Raw genomic sequence first — 18,521 nt, forward strand, 5'->3', positions numbered from 1 at the left:
TGGTACTCCGGACTCGAGTGAGGAGAGGAGCCTTGAACAGTGTAAGCGGAGAGTGAAGGGTGATTGTCTGGATCTTTGTCTTTGTCTTTTGTTTGCGGTTGCCAGGCAGTTTCGATGCTGAGACGCGACGCGGAGCGGTGGGCGCTGCGGCTTCTGATTGGCCAGATTCGTCTATACAACAGGCCCAGCTGGACTCCGCAGGTGTACGCTAGATCGAGTATTGTTTGACTTGCTTAGTATAGATTGTTTTTGTTTTATTCAAGCTTCTATCTGCGCTTAGTGGCAGCAGTATGGGTATCAGATCGTGAAGCAAGGGCGAATCCCTTGACGTTGAGGCAGCGGTCCGGCTGCAAGTAATACGTGCAACCAATTCACCTAAACTTGAGATCGGGATCAACCTGCGTCCCAAGGTCCAAGTCCTCCAAGAATTTCCTATTTTGCAACTTCTCCGGGAGGTAGTCCTGCACCACCTCGCCATTTCTATAATTCGGATTGTACTTATACTCTTTTCCGTATCCTAACTCCTTCATCAGTCGCGTAGGGGCATTGCGCAGGTGGATTGGGATCGGCAAGCCTGCGATCCCCGGCTCCGAGAGAGCAGCAAAAGCATTGTTGAGGCCTCGATACGCACGAGTACTCTTAGGCGACAGCGCCATAGCCACCGTGGCATGTGCGAGATTGATCCGCGCTTCGGGAAGACCAATCTTCTCCACCGCGGCATGGGTTGAGATAGCCAGTGTCAACATGCTGTTGTCAGCCAACCCTATATCCTCGGAGGCGACGACTATTAGACGCCGCGCAATATATAGAGGATCTTCTCCTGATTGTATCATGCGGGCAAGATAGTACAGCGAGGCATCCGGGTCGCTGCCGCGGATAGACTTGTGAAAAGCAGAAATGGTATCATAATGCTGGTCGCCCGCGCGGTCGTACACAAGCGTCTTTGTTAGAGCGCGTTTAATTTCGTTTTTGTTGATTCCAGGCCGTTTTGAAAGATTCATTCCGAGCTCTAAAAGGTTGAGTGACGTTCGCGCATCTCCGTCGGCAAATTTGGCTAGATAATCAAGCAGCTCATCGTCGACCAGGGCAGACGGTGAGTAGTTTGGCCCTTCGGTTTTAAGGGCGCGGTCCAAGATTGCCCTAATATCCTCGTCGGTAAGCTTCGATAGGGTAAAAGTCCTGCATCTGGAGAGCAGCGCGTTCTGCACTTTAAACGAGGGGTTCTCAGTGGTCGCGCCGATAAGCGTAACCTGACCACTCTCGACTGGACCCAAGAAAACATCCTGTTGAGACTTTGAGAATCTATGTATTTCGTCGCAGAATATGATAGTTTTCCGCCCCGTCAGACCAAGCTCGCTCTTCGCATCGGCGAATATCTTCTTGCACTCTGCGACCCCGCTGCTTGTACTGTTGATCTCCACGAATCTGCTTCCAACCATAGATGCGATAACTCTCGCTATTGTTGTCTTCCCAGTTCCTGGCCCTCCCCACAGAATCATGCTGGGCACTCGATCTTCCTCGATAAGACCTCGCAGCACACCCGTTGGGCCAACAAGTTCCTGACCACATACTTCGTCCAGTGTACGAGGGCGCATACGCTCGGCTAGTGGTGCGGCTCTTTGGAAGGCATTAACCTTAGGTTTCTTAGGAGCTGGTTCCGAGGCTTCATCTCGTTGTGATCGTGTGGTATCATCTGATGGGCCGCCATTTAACGTCACCGTTCTCTTGCCGTTTAGGTTGCGGAGGGGAGAGGCATCGGAATGAACATCGCGCGATGTAGAGGCTTTACGCGCGGAAGATGGCTGGAAGAAGGCTGGAACTGGAGCTTTCTGCGATGGAGGGGGATCGCCGGCGCTCGATGTCGGCTCTTCGATAAACTGCTGGCAGTCCGAGTCGATGTGATCGTTGATACGAAGCGAGGAGACTGGTTTCGAACAAATCGGGCAGGACACCATGTTTTCAGTCACCGACAGCCAACCTGCGCGTCAGAGAAAGATGCTGCAATGAGCAGGTCATGGGTATTTTGGATAAATGTCCAAAGACACTCAGAGTTGATTGATCAGTCTTTCAACGCGTGTAACGCGTCCTGATAGATTAGTCACGTACAGCTAGATGCCTGGGTGCCTGAGACTCCAAGAAGCAGCTAAGGAGCCTAAATCAATTAGATTCTCGCTTTTCCAGTATATACAAGCCTCCAGTTCAAAGATCAGCTGAGATATCTGGCTCTCTGTGAATACAACTTCATAGATTCCCTACCACAAGTTATAATAAACACAGAGTATAGGCAGACCTTAGAACATGAGGTTATCTTGTGAATTTCTATAATATTCCTATGTCGTCATAAAAGCAATATATTCCTCATGCGTGTTTTATTGATTATACCTTGTCCATGCTATGTAGCAGTGCGGAAAGGGACTCCAAAACAAAGATTAGGGCACTAATAACACTGATAACTAGATTTCTGGTCCCGGGATGTCAAAAGCGGGATGATTCATTCTCCAACCTCCGTTCCCTTATTTACAATCTGCCCCTCCTCCGCACGCTGCCCCTCTTGTTATTCTCTATGCTCTCAGGTTGTCATTTTTTGACTTCACTTGCTAAACCATCAACTTCATTGAGTCTTCTTTCCTACTCCTCCAGATCAAGGCCCAATCCCCGCACCCCGCGTTTGCAAGTTGGAGCTAGAGCAATGTCGGCCACTGCAGCTTGTCCAGACCCGTTTAAACCTGCACAGCGTGTTGCAGGGCAGCGACAGGATGTTTGGTATGGAATTTGCAAACAGCATGCGCTGAGCGTTGTCTAATTGGCTTGCAGGTCCATTGTTAATGAAGCTGCTGCAGCTTCCCCTAAGCAGCCTATTGTGAACATGGGTCAGGGTTTCTTGTGAGTGACCTTAAACACAACTTCAGCGGGTGTGATTACGGTATACTAATTGTGTTTGCTGTCCAGTGGTTACAACCCCCCGCAGTTTGCCCTAGATGCCGCGAAGGCTGCCCTCGACCGTGTTGACTGCAACCAATACTCGCCGACGAAGGTACATCGTCACCAGAAATTCGATGGGGCTCCAACTTACCTTAACACAGGGCCGCCCACGCCTCAAGAATGCTCTTGCCGACGCATACTCGCCGTTCTTTGGTCGCCAGCTGAACCCGGACACCGAAGTCACAATCACTACCGGCGCGAACGAGGGTAAGGTTATCTACACTGGCTATGGGACATGCGCTGACTTGGAAAGGAATGCTGAGCGCTTTCATGGGCTTCATTGAGCAAGGAGATGAGGTCATCATTTTTGAACCCTTTTTTGATCAGTACATCAGCAACATCGAAATGCCTGGTGGTACTATCCGCTACGTCCCTCTACAACCTCCAAAGGATGGCGCTATCAAGACATTGCCTGCGTCCGAATGGAGCATCGACTTTGATGCGCTGGAGAAGACGATAAACTCCAAGACTAAGATGATCGTGAGTTCCTCAATGGCAAATAGTACGCTCGATTTCTAATGCGCTTCCAGGTCCTGAACTCACCGTAAGCCTCCATTTCTCCAGTCAGGTCTAATGCTAATGGCGCAGTCACAACCCTGTTGGAAAAGTCTTCTCGCGCGATGAGCTCGAGCGCATTGGTGATCTCGCCGTGAAGCACAACCTCATTATCCTCTCCGACGAAGTCTATGACCGTCTCTACTATGTCCCGTTCACCAGAATCGCCACCATGAAGCCGGAATACTGGGAGCGCACACTAACCGTTGGCTCAGCTGGAAAGGCTTTCTACGCCACCGGCTGGCGTGTTGGCTACCTGATCGGGCCCGAGCACCTGATCAAGTACGTTGCCGGCGCACACACCCGCATCTGCTACAGCAGCGTGTCTCCTCTGCAAGAGGCAGCAGCCGTTGCTTTTGAAGAGGCCGACAAGCAGGGTTTCTGGGATCAGAGCCGAGAGGAGATGAAGGGAAAGATGGAGCGGTTCTGCCAAGTCTTTGATGAGCTTAACATTCCTGTGCGTTTCATTCCCATAGCTACATCTGTGCCTCCTTGCTAACTTGACTAGTACTCCGACCCCGAAGGTGGCTACTTCGTGCTCGCCAACATGGCCTCCGTCAAACTCCCAGAGGACTACCCCTTCCCTCCCCACGTCGCGAGCCGGCCCCGTGACTTCAAGCTCTGCTGGTTTCTCATCCACGAAGTCGGCGTGGCTGCTATTCCCCCCACAGAATTCTACACCGATGCCAACTCCCATATTGCAGAGGACTACCTCCGCTTTGCCGTGTGCAAGGAGGATAACATTCTCGAGACAGCAAAGGAACGACTCCGCGGGCTGAAGAAGTACATCGTGCGGTAAAGCCGGACATTTCGGTATGATCTGTTGAATCTAAAACTAGCCATAGATCTCTTTACTTCATTTTCCTCACATTTTCCCATAATGTTTTAGCCGGGTTAGATGCTGATAGCGAAATTGGACTCAAATGGATTTGCTAAATTCGTGGTACCTAGTGTACATTTGTTTCGTTTCGTAAGTACGCTGTGCTATGTTGTGCTAAGATACAGATTGCGAACATGGAAGAAGAAAAGACAAGGCGATCCTAAAGCCTCTCGTCGTGAGGTCAAATACTCAGACATATCCCAACCTCGGTCGAATGCAACTTTGTCATTTATCACAAATGTTCGGCAGCTCGAATGATCAACACATTCCTCAGCTCGATCACTCAGAGGACTTGACAAGGAAGCCAAAAAGCGATGAGACGAAGAAACGAAGAAAAGAGTAACTGAAGAAACGAGGAATCGACGAATTGAACGAACGAAACAGAGTAAAGAAAGCCGAAAAAAGAAGAAAAGAGCGAGAAGACCTAGTAATTAACACCCTCGATCTGCATCTCACCAGTGTCGAAACCATCCCATCCAGGCCCGCGACGAAACTTCCTCATATCACGCTCATCAACGCCGAAGTGCCCGTCTTCCACCCTGAAACCCTTCCCCCACATGCGCTCCATCGGATGCTCCACGGTAGGATGGGTGATGCGCGCCATACGGAGAATCCAGTAACTAGCTTCAAGCTCCTCAATAGCCATCTTATGGCCGCCATGAGCACGCTGGCCGAGTTTGTACTGCTCCTCATACTCCTTCCAGCAGACATCGTCGGTGCAGGAGCGGCGGTTGCGGCCTGTCCAGTCGGTGGGGCAGGCGTGGCGGCGGCCGGTTATGTAGGGCTGGATGGTGGTGTTGAACTCGCGGTACATTTGGTACTCCAGGGAGGCTTCGAGGGATAGCAGGGGGTTGGGAGGGGGGTTAGTGAAATCGGTGGTGGTGGCGCGGATGTTGTCGCGGATCATGCGGTACAGGTAGTCTGTCAGCATGGGGTTTTCAATGGTTACTATGTGGTAGTTAGCATTCGGGTAGGTCAGGTAAGAGAAGGGGGGATGGTGGTCTGGATACGAACCGAAAAGCACCGCAGCAAGCACACGCCGAAAGCGATCTCTCTCCTCCGGGTCATCAAACTTGACCACATGGATAATGTCACTCGAGCAGCGGACTTTCGTCTTCCGCTCATCGCTATCCGGCTTCTCGTGCAGATTCTTCCTGACCATGTCAGCCCAGTCGCTGAAGATGAAGTAGTCGCCCTTGCGGTGGTTCATGTTAAAGTGCACAGCCTGGCGATGACGCTCGAGCATGTCATACCCATACAAGCAGGGGATAAGCGGCGGGCCCAGACGAATGCTATCAGCCACAGTCGACTCCTTGCACGGATGCTCGAAGGTGTACGTTCCGCAGCGCTCCCAGTGCTTCTTGACATCCTGCAGGAGATGCTCTCGTGAACAGTAGCGGAGTGTGGAGAACGGGCCGCACTTAGGGCAGATTCTTGATACGTCGTCCCAGAGGTTGCACTTCAAATTGCAGCCTTCCTTTGCACAGGGAAAGCAGTGGATGTCCAGGTTCCAGTACCATCCTGCGGGCTTTTGGGTGACCATTTGTCGGCCATTGTGTTGGATGGCGTTGTTTGTGACGGCTGACGAGGTGGTAACGGTAGATGGGGATGGGTGCGCGTGGCTGCTTACTATCAGCGGTCCGGATGTGGACTTGGTCGACGATGGGGAAGGTGCTGGGGGTCGGGCTGGGCAGACGGCTTCGGTGGTGCTTGCGACTTTGCCTTTGCCCTTGTTCTTGTTCCTGTTCTTGTTTTTGCCTTTGCCTTTGCCTTTACCCTTGTTTTTGGGGCTGTCACCAGTTGAAGGTGCAGACGTAGCAGTGGCTGTTTGGGGAGTTGATGCTGGTACGCTGGGCGTCCAGACGTTTGAGGTCGACGCAGGGCTTGTGGACTTTGGAGTCGAGGATACAATAAAGGGGTACTCGGAAGTGACGGTGTCATTCTGAGCCTGGCCTTCTTTGATGGTTGGGAGCTGCTTTTTCTTGGAGCTTGCTGGTTTGGCAGAGCTCTTTTGAGAGGATGGCACAGATGGTCTCGAGTCTAGGTATGATGCGAAGTCAGTATTTCTTCTGTCATAGCCATCGAGAGACAGGAAATATGAGGAACTGACCTTTGGACCCGGTCGACTCAGGAGTCTTGGGTGCTTCAACTGCGGCTTTCCCATTGCCACCATCCGCCTTCTTTTGCATGGGAGAAATCGAGGATTTCACATCTGCATATGTTAGCTATGTCTTACGTTTTGGCATAAGACAAGACTAGAAGGAACTGACCTTTGGACCCAGTCGACTCAAGAGTTTTGGGTGCTTTGGCTGTATCTTTGCCGTCAACACCACCGGTCTTCTTTTGCACGGGAGAAGTTGCGGGTTTCGCGTCTGGGAACGTTAGCTATGCCTCATGCACTCTGGCTTATGGGTAAGATAATGAATGGACTGACCTTTGACCCCAGACATTTCAGAAGACTTTGGTGATTTGTTCATGACCTTGTCAGCATAAGATTCCTTCTTTACAGGAGCTGTCGAGGATCCTGGGCATATGAATGTCAGATGAGTCTATTAGAAATATGTTGAGAACAATAACATAGATTGGCTTACCTTTAGCTCGATCCAATTCAGGAGACTTTGGTTTTTCGATTATGATAGTCCAAGAATCCTCACTCTCTACGGGAGAAGGCTCAGTGGAAGGGATTGCTGGGTCGCTTTTCAAGGCTTCGGTCTCCAGCGGCTTGACGCGTTGCTTGCCTTTGCACTTGTCGATGTCGTCAAGGGGCTGAGAAGAAGGCAGTGCTGCATCTTTGTTCGCGGCTTCATCCAACACTTCAACAGGCTGCTTGACATTCTCTTTGTCGGTATCATCCGAAGACTGAACTAGATGGAGTGCTACATCCTCATTGGAAGCTTCATCTAGAACTGCAACGCGCTGTTTATCTTTGCCATTGTCGGTGTCGTCAGAAGGCTGAGTCTTGATTGACTGTCCCTCTGCGTCGGGGCCAGGATTGGTTGAGGTACCCTTCTCGCGAATTGGCAGCTCGAGAGTGCTACCCATGACGGGCGTCTTTGAGGACTCGCCAATTTGTTCAGTTGGAACATTGTTTTCGGTGTCCTCTTTCTCAGATGCCTTGGAGGATTTGCCGTTCTCTTCGGTGAGAACATGCTCGGTGTTATCCTGTTGAGGAGCTTCGGAGCACTCGCCAGTTTGTTCAGTGGGAACGTTGTTTTCGGTGCTCTCCTTTTCAGATGCCTTAGAGGAGTCGCCGGTCTCTTCGAGAAGAACATGATCGTTGTTATCCTGAGGAGCTTCGGAGGACTCGCCAGTTGGTTCAGTGAGAACATTGTTTTCGGTGCTTTCCTTTTCAGATGCCTTGGAGGATTCGCCGGTCTCTTCGACAAGAACATGGTCATTGTTATCCTGCTGAGGAGCTTCGGAGGATTCGCCAGTTTGTTTAGCAGGAACAAGGCCGGTGCTATCCTTCTGAGAAGACTCGGAGAATTTGTCAATTTGTTCGACAGGGACATGGTCGGTGTTACCCTTCTCAGGTGCGTTGGATGATCCGCCGGTCTGTTCAACAGGAACCTGGACGGCTTCCGCATTTCCACTCTGCTTCTTACCCTTGGACTTGTTCTTCTTGGGCTTCTTCACGAAGTCCATGAGGCTTGCCTTCATGAAATCCATGCTGCCGGGTGGCCCTTCAGCGGCCGGGACGGGAACACCTTCAGACGTAGAATAGTTCTGCAAAAGAATCTGTAGAAACTCAGGAGAAAGTTGGCCACAATCAGACGAACGACTGAGGGTGCGAGCTCGAATAAGGGAAATTGCTTGGGTGCGAGCGTTGTGGGCTTGTAAAGTGTTAACACTGTGGAGCTCAGGTGTGGTAGAAAGTGAGGGTGGCCATGGAGCCAGCAGAGAATATAAGACGACGTAAGTGGAGATCGGGAGCTTACCATTCAATGTTCCTTCACCTGCAGACGTCCTGTCACCAACAATCTGGCTCGGAAGTGAATGACTCCTTTTCCTTGCGTGGGCGAGTCGAATGCCAGATGAGAGGGTTTCGGCCTGGCTGCCGGGGCGACTGGACTCATGGTGAAAGTCCTCCTTTTTTTCGCCTTCGCTTTCACTCTCCCAAGGACTAGCCTGCATAGAAGGATCTTCGAATTTCGAAGCAACGTCAGAAGACTCGGACGCGCGACCTGCGTTTGAGGTAGTCTTCGCCCGTTTCTTCTTGTGGACTTTGCCCTTATTTCCGGGCTTCTTGCCGCTGTGCGAAGGCCCGAAGTGGATGGACTTCTTCTTATGAGGAGCCATCTTGCCTGCTCAGCTTGATGCAACAACAATTAGCTTGATCCAAGAGGTAAGTGGAGGAGATCTACCGGTGCTTGAAGGATGTGTTGAGCTGACTTCGATAGGAAAATAAGACTGGGGCTTGCTGTCAAAGCCGAGATGGCTATTTTCGATGCGATGACCGCCTCGCTGCGTTCCTATGATGGCTTTGATGCTTTTTAGGGATGAGGGGGTGGTGAGGGTTGTGTTGAAGATGAAGGGGAGAGGAGGGGAAGTTCTGCTAGATGATGGCAACGCATCGCCATGGCGATGATGGTGCAATTCTTTGCTCTGTTCATGATGTAATACGGCGACTGAACAGATTGGGACATGGGAGCAAGCACACTCATGAATACAGCATCACTGGCTAACATTTCTCTGGGAAGCAGGCACTGTGTTCTTTGATGAGCGTTTGCTGGCATGGATACGGGTATATCTTCAACGGGCTGGCTGGCGCGATATCACGGGGCTTTGTACGTCTGCACTCACTGGGCGAAGGTATGTCTACGAGACCATGACTAGGACTATTGGATGATTGACTTGTTGCGTACTTACAGGCAAGCACCCTGCGCTCCTTGTCTGCCCTACGTTTAGCCGACTGTTCATCCAGGCTCAGAGCCTAAACCTGGCTCGCTTGCTACTTTACTCCCAGAGAACGGAGTAATGGGGAATCGGAGTACTCAGATTGACCGGAGCCCAGCAAGTCGGATGAATCTCAAGTCGATCTTCCTCTACCCTCGATATACTTGCCGGACGTGCCCAGTTAGCATCTGCAGGATCATCCATATATCACCGTGACGACACTTCCAAGGCAGCAAGATATCATATTTTGGGCGTTTATGGTTGCTCGAAATGTAGCAGGTGACCCTGGGCTGTCGGCAGATGGACCAGCGCCTAGTTATGAAGAGATGCTACTCTCAGAGAGAAGTGATCCTCAATGGCCACGGAGGTGCTCTTGTACCTTGTGACCCTGGTAAGCTACCGCCATGCAAAAGGTTGTTAGCATATTCCGCTAGGCCATCAAAACCAATTGGCTATGTAGCCCTTCCTTATACTCCAACAAAGATCACCACGTCAGTGTAGTATATCACGAATCCTGGGAAGTAGCGTCCGGTACATCACGGGCTTTGCGCAGGGTAACTCCGAAGGCGCAAAGAGGCTCTCCCATCTATCTACCTCTTTCCTGTTAATCCTCTTCGTACCAAGATTCATCACTGTCGACAACCTACGTATTAGACCGTTAAAATGATTTGGGTGTGCTCGAAGCCCTGGACCTTTACGGGCAACTATATATTCAGGGCATGAGCCACGTAAACTTCAATCACACCTCCTGAAAGTCGCATGTTCAAAGCCGCCGTCGTCATCAGAGTTCAAAGAAGGTTTCAGATACATCCAGAGTCTCATGAGATCAGCGAACAATGAAGATGGCTCTTTGTTGCCTGGATGTGGCCTCATCACGTGCTGCTTTCTGCACCAGCCTCGCGATCCCAACCTCATATTTCCTCACCAAGACTACAATCAGCATATCAATCCGTTTCCTCGCGCTAATGCATACCTAAATATACTCACGGAAGAAAGCAAATGACTAATGCCTGTAGCAACTGCTCGCCAGTCAAGCGATGATCCGCTGCTGCACCTTTACTAGCCAGCGGCAAGTGAAGCAGCAAGCGCCTCGCTTGAATACTTCAACAAGGACCCAAACAGCCCCTGTCAAAGAATCGCCCTCGGAGAAAACATGTGGAGAGTCTGGTTTCACCCAGAGCCTAACCACGCTGGCGCCGTTGCGGAGCTCAAGGGATTGGTCGACAGAGCTACGATCTAAGCGCCCACGACGAGGCTATATTTGGCCTCGGAAGCGCTCTGCAGAACACCAATCTACCCACTGCTGTCACTCTCTGAAGAAAGTCAGAAGTCTGCGCGAGATGAAACGCACCAAGGACGAGGTCGAAGCTCATTCGGTGGCTTGGGATCTGCCCATTGTTCGGCATGAATGAGCTGCCTTTGATCTGGATGGCCACATGCTCAATGAAAGCCTATTTTGGTCTTTGATCAAAACACGCTGCTCCCCGTGTTGCATCATGGCTTGCATTGAATAAATGGAGGGATAGCCCCCGTCGCAGCTTTTGCCCATCCTATTGTTCTGAGTTTTTCTCCCATTTCTTTTTTTGGCTGCGGCTAACACTACGCTCACTTGCTTTTCATTGAATAGATTTCATACATGTCTTCTCAATAGACTGCATCTTTCCATACTGCGCTTGCTGCTGGTCAGCATTTTCTCTGTCTTGGGATATAATCAATCATTCCTTCGTTAACGGCCTTTGACGCCTTGGACGTTTACTCGACCAACTTCTCGTCTCCTTTCTCCCTCCCGGTCCTGTACCGGATCCTATCTCGACATGGTCTTTTCAAGGTCCGCTCGCGCTATCTTTCCTCTCCTCCCTCCGTATGGAGCTCATGATCCGAACGGAGGGCGGCCTATTCCGCTACAACCAGACGATATTACACCATACATGGGCTTGCGAGCACGCCTGTCACAAATATGGATGAACCGATGGACCATTCTTCTACTCCTCGTGCTGGTCAGAGTTCTGATCGCAGTCGGCAGTCTCAACACAAACATGGACTCGGCCAGGCGCGAGGCTCTATCCGCATGCTCTTCCGTTGAATCAATGGGCAGCGCCATGGCCTCGATGCCTCACTACACAGCACGAGGCGTCAACGAACTCACTGCCTCCGGTGTTGAGACGGCTGTCAACGCCCTCAAAACAATGCTCATGCTGATAATATCAGGTGTAGAGGAGCTCATTGTGTTCTTCATCAAGATGATGTACCAAACCTATCTCTGCCTCATTACCTTGGCTGTCCGCGGCACGGTCGACGTCGGAGTCGGGCTCCTGAAGGACGCCAGCGACTTTCTCAATTCGACAGTCAAAACCATTGGCGAGGGCATCAGCGACGCGACAGAGACATTTGAAGACGGGCTCAACAAGTTCGTTGACGGGATTAATGTCGTTGGAAGCATTTTTGGCGCCGACGACGTCCCCGACCTGAACCTTACAAGCTTCATCGATGACCTCGAGAATGCCCACCTCCCATCGTCAATCGACGAGGGTCTCGACAAACTCAATGCTTCCGTCCCTACCTTCGACGAAGTCAGCAAGTTTGTAGAGAACATCATTCGGCTACCCTTTGACGAAGTAAAGAAACTCATCAACGAGTCCATGGGAACATACAAATTTGACCGGGACACCCTTCCTGTTCCAGCAAAGAAGCAGCTCAGTTTCTGTAAGGGCAGTGACGGAATCGACTCGTTCTTCGATAATGTCTCCGACATTGCCGAGACTGCAAAGAAGATCTTCATTGCGGTTTTGGCAATCGCTGCCGTCCTGGCCTGCTTCCCGATGGCCTGGCAAGAAATCCGCCGCTGGCGCGCCCAAAAGGAACGCTCTCAGCTCGTCCGCAAGGAAGCCCACGACCCTATGGACGTCGTCTACATCGTATCAAGACCCTACTCTGCAGCCGCGGGAATCAAAGCCGCCAGCCGGTTCAGCAACAGCCGTCGACAGATCCTAGTCCGCTGGGTCATCGCCTACGCAACCTCCCCAGCAGCCCTCTTCGTCCTATCCCTCGGTGTAGCGGGCCTCTTCGCCTGTCTCTGCCAATACCTCCTCCTCCAAGCCGTCGAAAAGGCCGTCCCAGAGCTTTCCGCTGAAGTCGGTGCCTTCGCGGATAAAGTCGTCTCCTCCCTAGAAAATACCTCGGCCGAGTGGGCAGACAGCGCGAACGGCGCCATCGGCGACATGAACACAGAACTCAACGGCAAAGTCTTCGGTTGGGTAAACACGACAACGCTAGGCGTCAACAAGACGCTGAACGCCTTCGTCGATAAAACAACGGGCGTCCTAAACGATACATTCGGCGGAACCCTGCTGTACGACCCCTTGAAGGAAGTATTCAACTGCCTAATCCTCCTGAAGATAACAGGAATCCAAAAAGGCCTAACATGGGTCCACGACCACGCGCACATCGACTTCCCAACCCTCGGTAACGACACCTTCTCCCTCGGCGCAGCAGAAAGCATCACCGACGACAACGGCTCCGACAGTTTCCTCACGGACGCAGGCTCCTCAACATCCAACAAAATCACCGAGGTCGTCTTCCGCGTCACAAACGCCATCGAGTCCGGCATCGCCACCGAGGCCCTCATCTCCGGCTTCATCCTGCTAATCTGGTTCCTGAACCTCCTCTTCGGGCTCATCCGCGCCCTCTCCCTCTTCAGGAGCCAGGACCGAAACCGCGGCGACGGAGGCCCTGCACCACCCGCGGCCTCCGATCCGAACGACGGCTTCCTGGATGTCCCGCTCACTGCAATGCCCAGTATCAACAATGCCAACACCACGTCGCACTTCGCGGCGGACTCGCAATCCCGTTCCCAGGCTGTCCCCGAGTACGAGCCGCCGAGCCGGAAGTTCGCGACCGCGGGTCTCCATGTCCCTGCTGCGTCTGCTGTGACAGAGACAGGATATGAAGACGAGAAGCTGGGCTTTGCGGGGCAGAGGAGGAACGCGCTGAAGGTTTCTGTTGTGGATGCGCGCGCGAGCAGTTATCCTGAGTTTGGGGATGAGAAGCGATGATCTAACATGTCGTGCATGGATTATCAGCATCCTTTCCTTGTTTTTTACCTCTTCTGGTTTTCCCGTCTCTGTGTTGTACACTGGTGGTACGATCCATGGCGTTGAACTTTGAAGCATAGCGTCACATACTACAAGCATATTTTTAGCGTGGACTGTAGGTTTAGCATATACACTTAGCGAATACTATTTAGGAAATAATAATGGCTATATCATTATGGATAGATGAATATATACCCGTCTTACTATGCGGGCTAGGTCTTGCGAAAGTTCTAGAGCTTGGGGAGTTAGCCGGGTACTGGAGTCCTTTAGCTAGGGCTATCTAGGTCGAGTCTAATCAGGTATTCTGGTGAAGGACACGTCCAATATAAACCAAATTAGACCAAACATCCAATTCATATTAAAACTGTGTGTAGGCAAAATAAGCTAAGGTATGTAAGGTATCAAGTTCCCACTCATGAACCACAATACAGTCTAGCTCCCATACTACTCTCCTGATATCGACAAGAATGAACGGCCTAAATCGCCACGAAGAAGCTTTTCTCCCCCTCCTCAGGCTTCACCCTAACCCGCTCGATGATCGGATCCGCACAACTAACCCGGATCCTCTCGGGCGTGGCCGGACTAACAAGGCTCAACACATCGGTCACACCCCACTCCTTCCTCGCAGCCTTGAGCGCATCCCGAATGGCGAAGAACGCCGCACTGCCCATGAAAAGCGGTGGCTCGCCGACACCCCGACTGCGCTGGATGGTACGCAGGTTCTCCCACTCCACGTCCTTAAGGAGACTAACGTTGAAGACCTGTGGGATGTCGCGGAAGCCCGGGATCTTGTAGTTCCCGGGGCCCTTGGTGAAGATCTGGCCGGAGCCGCGGTGCCAGAGGGACTCTTCGGTCGTGAAGAGACCTTGGCCCTGGACGTAGGCGCCTTCGATCTGCCCGTAGTCGATGGATGGGTTGATTGTGCGGCCGACGTCCATTTTGATGTCCGCGCGGAGGGGCGTCCAGTCGCCTGTTAGTGTGTCGATTTCGACTTCAGCGGCTGTGACGCCCTGGGTGAAGTAGAAGAACATTTGACCTTTGTTTTCGCCCCACGTGTACCCGATATCTGGGGTGCGGTAGTAGCCCTGGGCGGAAAGGTTGACGCGGTCGAAGTAAGCGGCGTGGGCGAGGTCTTTCATGGAGGCATTGGGCATTTTCTCACGGTAGGGCTTGAGGCGTTCGTTAATCTGCGTGCAGGCGTTGTAGATGGCGTAGCCGTTGAGGTCTGAGCTGGCAGAAGCGGCGGTGGAGGAGGTGTTTGCGACGGTGTTGGTGGCTGTTTCGGAGATGAAGACGTCGGATTGGGGGACGCCGAGGGCTTCCGCGGCGATCATGGTCATCTTTGTGTGGAGGCCTTGACCCATCTCCACGCCACCGTGGGCGACGAGGACGCTACCATCGTGGTAGATGTGGACGAGGGCACCGGCTTGGTTGAGGAAGAGGGCTGTGAAGGAGATGCCGAATTTCGTGGGGACGATGGCCATGCCACGCTTGGACCATTTGTGAGTTCGATTATACTCTTCTACGGCCTTGCGGCGCTCGAGGTATTCGCTTTCTTCTAGGACCTGGTCGTACATCAATGGGACGTGCCAGTCCTTGAGTTCTTGGTTGAAATGCGTCTTGTCGCCAGATTCGTACATGTTGAGGATTCGGAGCTGCTCGACCTGGAGGTCGAGGTGGTCTGCGACTTCTGAAATGATTGATTCGGCAAAGAAAAGGCCTTGCGGGCCGCCGAAGCCGCGGAATGCCGTATTCGAGACTGTGTTTGTCTTGCAGACCCGGCCGCGGACATACATGTTCGGGATTCGATATACGTTGTCAATGTGTGACAGACTTCGCTCAACAACAGCCCCGGAAAGATCTTGCGTATGCCCGCCATTTGCGAAGACGTCTGCGTCGAGTGCAAGGAGCTTGCCATCCTTGCTTACGCCAACCTTCCATTTGCAATAGAATGGGTGACGCTGTCCAGACGTTGCAATGTCCTCATCACGGTTGAGCATGCATCGAACTGGCCGCCTGACTTTTGCTGCAGCCGTGGCGCATATGCCTGCAAGCTGGACAGATCGCGTCTCCTTACCACCGAAGCCTCCACCAAGACGCTTGACTCTTGAAACAACCTTGTTGGCAGCCACGCCGGTAACTTGTGCCACATATGATTGTCTGGGATGGTTAGTCACGTTCAGCAATCAGGAGAAATGCACGTACGTCTCTGTCGGGTTCTGGGTACCGCTCCAGATCTCCATCTCGCCGTCTTCAGGCTTGGGAATCGCCACGCAAGCCTGTGTTTCTAGATAAAAGTGCTCCTGTCCTCCCATCCGTGATACACCTTCAAAGACATGGTCGCAATCCTTGAAGGCGCTCTCAGGATCTCCATTTTTGATATAACGGAAATGCTCGAAGAAAGATTCTGCTTCAATTGCCTCTTCAATGCTGAGAATCACAGGCAACTCTTCGTATTCAATTTTAACAGCCCTCGCGCCCTCTTCAGCAGCCTTGGCTGTGTTTGCAAGGATCATGCCAATCGGCTGCCCAGCAGTCGTGACCTCGTCAACTGCGAAGAAGACCTCATCGCAGTTCGGGGCGCCCCACCAATTCGCTTTCGGTGATGGAAGATCGGTATGATCTACATAATCAACCACCCCAGAGATTTCCAGGGCGGCTTCTGCGTTGACACTGAGTAGTTTAGCATGGGCTTTCGTTGACAAAACCATACACCCGTACAGCTCGTTTCTTTGCACAGGAATGTCGTCGGTGTACTGAGCTTCTCCAGTAGCCTGTTTCAGCGCCGAGACGTGCGGTCCAGCCCGACCCAGGACCCTCTGCATGTAAGCTGCTGAAGCCTCGTGGTCTTTTTCGCCGGTTGATATTGCTCGCTCAATCTCGGCCACAACGCTGTCATCCACGCCACTTTTCCTGGCCTCGAGCTGTGATAATACGTCGTGGTAGAACCGGTAGAAGAAGCCAAGGGCAAGGGACTTTCGGTAAGTCGCCATACCACCCGGAACACTATACTTAAGATTGAAATCTTGCTCCAAAGCACCCATGGCACCTTCAAGAGTTCCCGGATCAGTAAACCTCTTTCCAGCCAGGAAGGCTTCCGCGTTCCGCGCAGATACCGTCAAAGGCGCCATGCCGCCGAAAACTAGATTTACGCTTGTAACGTCGTTCGACGGCGAGAGCGAAACCCGCAAAGCAGCGTTCACGATAGCGATATCATCGTCTTTCCTCTTGGACTGTTTGTAAGCGCGCAAGTACTCTCCTTTCTCCGAGGCAGTTGGGATCCGCAGGCTCGAGATAATGGCATCTGGCGGCAGGGCCGTGGATCGGTAACCTTTGAAGAACTGGGTCATTGGAATCTCAGTTTCTTTCTCTAAAGATCTGGCAACTAAAGTCGTGTTCGTGGCCACAAAGACAGGATTGAGATCGGAAATGGGAGATGCAGTAGCCAGGTTTCCAGCTGGCGAGGCTACATTCCTGATTTGCCTTCCAGCAAAGTAGCGAAGCTGCTTCTTGATAGCAACAAAGGGTTGGCCGCGTGTTGGGCCATAACGTTCGACGGCTTGATCGCAGACCGATTCCAGATCGGTCAACGAGATGTTAGCACCAATTTCGAGGTACTTGTCATGGAAGGTAAATTGCCGGAGTTCAGCGAGATCTCCCAGATAAACGGACGCGCCGTAACGCATTTGCTTGAACTTGATTTCGATTTGTGTCTCGGTGCTCCCACCAATTAACTTGGCATCTGGGTGGACGCTCTTGATCTCCAGGAGCTGCTGTACTGTAACCGGCCGGTACCACTTCTTTCTCTTGCTACCGAAGGCTAGAGGCCGTAGGTCGTGCTTCCAAAGCGCCGGAGGGAAAATTAGGTCTGTGTCTGGTTTGTATTCAATGAAATCGGGAGACGCGAATTTGTGCGTGACCTCTTCGGCGGCATCCAGCGAAGATCCCTTGCAGCAACTATTTGTGCCGTCCTGCTTTTCCATACAGCATCCCGTACCGCCATTTGCTCGCGCTTTTCCACAACCAGATGGATTGCTAAAGCTCTGGGCGGCGTCGAGAATGGGGCGGTAGCCGGTACAACGACATAGATTCCCATCAAAAGCCTCTTCCACCGCGTGCTCCGAGGGTTGGGGATCGTTCCGTATGAGAGCATAAAGGCTCTGGGAGACATCAGCACGCTATAACAGACCAGTCCTCCTAATGTGCCATACCATAACGATACCCGGAGTGCAAAACCCACACTGACTTCCGTTTCCGATTGCCAGCCGCTGCTGGACTGCATGAGGATTCTTCACATTCCCGATACCCTCCACAGTGATAACGTGTTTTCCGTCAATAGCGACCAGCGGCGCAATGCATGCATTTATGGAGGCATGATAGAGCTTCTTGGTTGTAGGATTGATTTGGGAAACAACCTATTTGAAGTCAGGAAGTCTGCTAGAAACCCGGTCCTTATCAAACCAACAACTTACAACCGTGCAAGCACCGCATCCTCCCTCCGCACATCCCAGTTTCGTTCCCGTCAAGCCGATACCCCTTAGGTACTCCAGTAATGTGATTTCGGGGTCGAAGGAGTCCAAGACCACCTTTGTGCCATTGAGATAAAAGCGGATCGTATCGTCCCAGTCTTCAGTCAGCTGCGATAACGAAGCCGCAGGTTTCGCCGGAGCTGCTGTCTCAAGGTCCTCCTGGGACGGTTGTAATAAGACGCCGGGAGCCATGACTGTTTCTTGAACGGCTGCACCGGGATAAGGTACCTGAAATCAACATCAAGGAAGTGGGGAGAATGGAGAGTTTAATATGACAAGAGCCTGATAAGTAAGGGTCTGGATGAATCGCGGGGATCGCCACAGTCCGATGGGGCCCGCCACGCTTTGAGGTTGATCCCGCCCAATCGCGCTCGGCGGAATGCGACATTTGTAATAAGTGTGATAGTTATTACTAGGCACTCGCGCACATATCTCGAGTTCATGTGTACTGTGTGGAGTATTCCCCTGCCCTCCAACCTTCAATCTCAACTGCTACGGAGTAGATATCTGGTTGCCAGTTGCCACTCGCCAGTAGATAAGCAGCGCTGGAGCTTATCGGTGTGTGCCTGAAGCTGCCTGGGGCCAGTA

At 52.1% G+C, this 18,521-nt stretch overlaps 5 protein-coding genes across 5 annotated transcripts; 2 read left to right on the top strand and 3 right to left on the bottom strand.

The window, feature by feature from the left end:
* Positions 1-371: 371 nt before the first annotated feature.
* DSM5745_10936 (ssDNA-dependent ATPase MGS1) lies at positions 372-1,955 on the bottom strand (the record flags this gene model as incomplete). The annotated part of the gene is made up of 1 exon (XM_026752952.1): positions 372-1,955. The coding sequence occupies one exon, from the start codon at positions 1,953-1,955 to the stop codon at positions 372-374; it is 1,584 nt and encodes a 527-aa protein (XP_026598590.1).
* A 734-nt stretch (positions 1,956-2,689) lies between these two features.
* Positions 2,690-4,336, top strand: DSM5745_10937 (kynurenine--oxoglutarate transaminase; the record flags this gene model as incomplete). The annotated part of the gene is made up of 8 exons (XM_026752953.1): positions 2,690-2,763; positions 2,815-2,883; positions 2,950-3,034; positions 3,084-3,189; positions 3,236-3,462; positions 3,513-3,526; positions 3,571-3,994; positions 4,046-4,336. 8 exons carry the CDS (start codon positions 2,690-2,692, stop codon positions 4,334-4,336), a joined length of 1,290 nt encoding a protein of 429 aa, XP_026598591.1.
* Positions 4,337-4,841: 505 nt separating this feature from the next.
* On the bottom strand, positions 4,842-8,716 carry DSM5745_10938 (uncharacterized protein; the record flags this gene model as incomplete). Its single annotated transcript, XM_026752954.1, has 6 exons — positions 4,842-5,365; positions 5,432-6,457; positions 6,528-6,629; positions 6,688-6,789; positions 6,852-6,941; positions 7,009-8,716. 6 exons carry the CDS (start codon positions 8,714-8,716, stop codon positions 4,842-4,844), a joined length of 3,552 nt encoding a protein of 1,183 aa, XP_026598592.1.
* A 2,411-nt stretch (positions 8,717-11,127) lies between these two features.
* prm1 (pheromone-regulated protein PRM1) lies at positions 11,128-13,365 on the top strand (the record flags this gene model as incomplete). The annotated part of the gene is made up of 1 exon (XM_026752955.1): positions 11,128-13,365. One exon carries the CDS (start codon positions 11,128-11,130, stop codon positions 13,363-13,365), a length of 2,238 nt encoding a protein of 745 aa, XP_026598593.1.
* Positions 13,366-13,880: 515 nt separating this feature from the next.
* On the bottom strand, positions 13,881-18,125 carry DSM5745_10940 (putative xanthine dehydrogenase HxA; the record flags this gene model as incomplete). The annotated part of the gene is made up of 4 exons (XM_026752956.1): positions 13,881-15,564; positions 15,610-17,564; positions 17,616-17,819; positions 17,877-18,125. 4 exons carry the CDS (start codon positions 18,123-18,125, stop codon positions 13,881-13,883), a joined length of 4,092 nt encoding a protein of 1,363 aa, XP_026598594.1.
* Positions 18,126-18,521: the final 396 nt, after the last annotated feature.

The sequence above is a fragment of the Aspergillus mulundensis genome, assembly GCF_003369625.1.
Source record: "Aspergillus mulundensis strain DSM 5745 chromosome Unknown scaffold_17, whole genome shotgun sequence".
In the NCBI taxonomy this organism is placed as follows: Eukaryota; Fungi; Ascomycota; class Eurotiomycetes; order Eurotiales; family Aspergillaceae; genus Aspergillus; species Aspergillus mulundensis.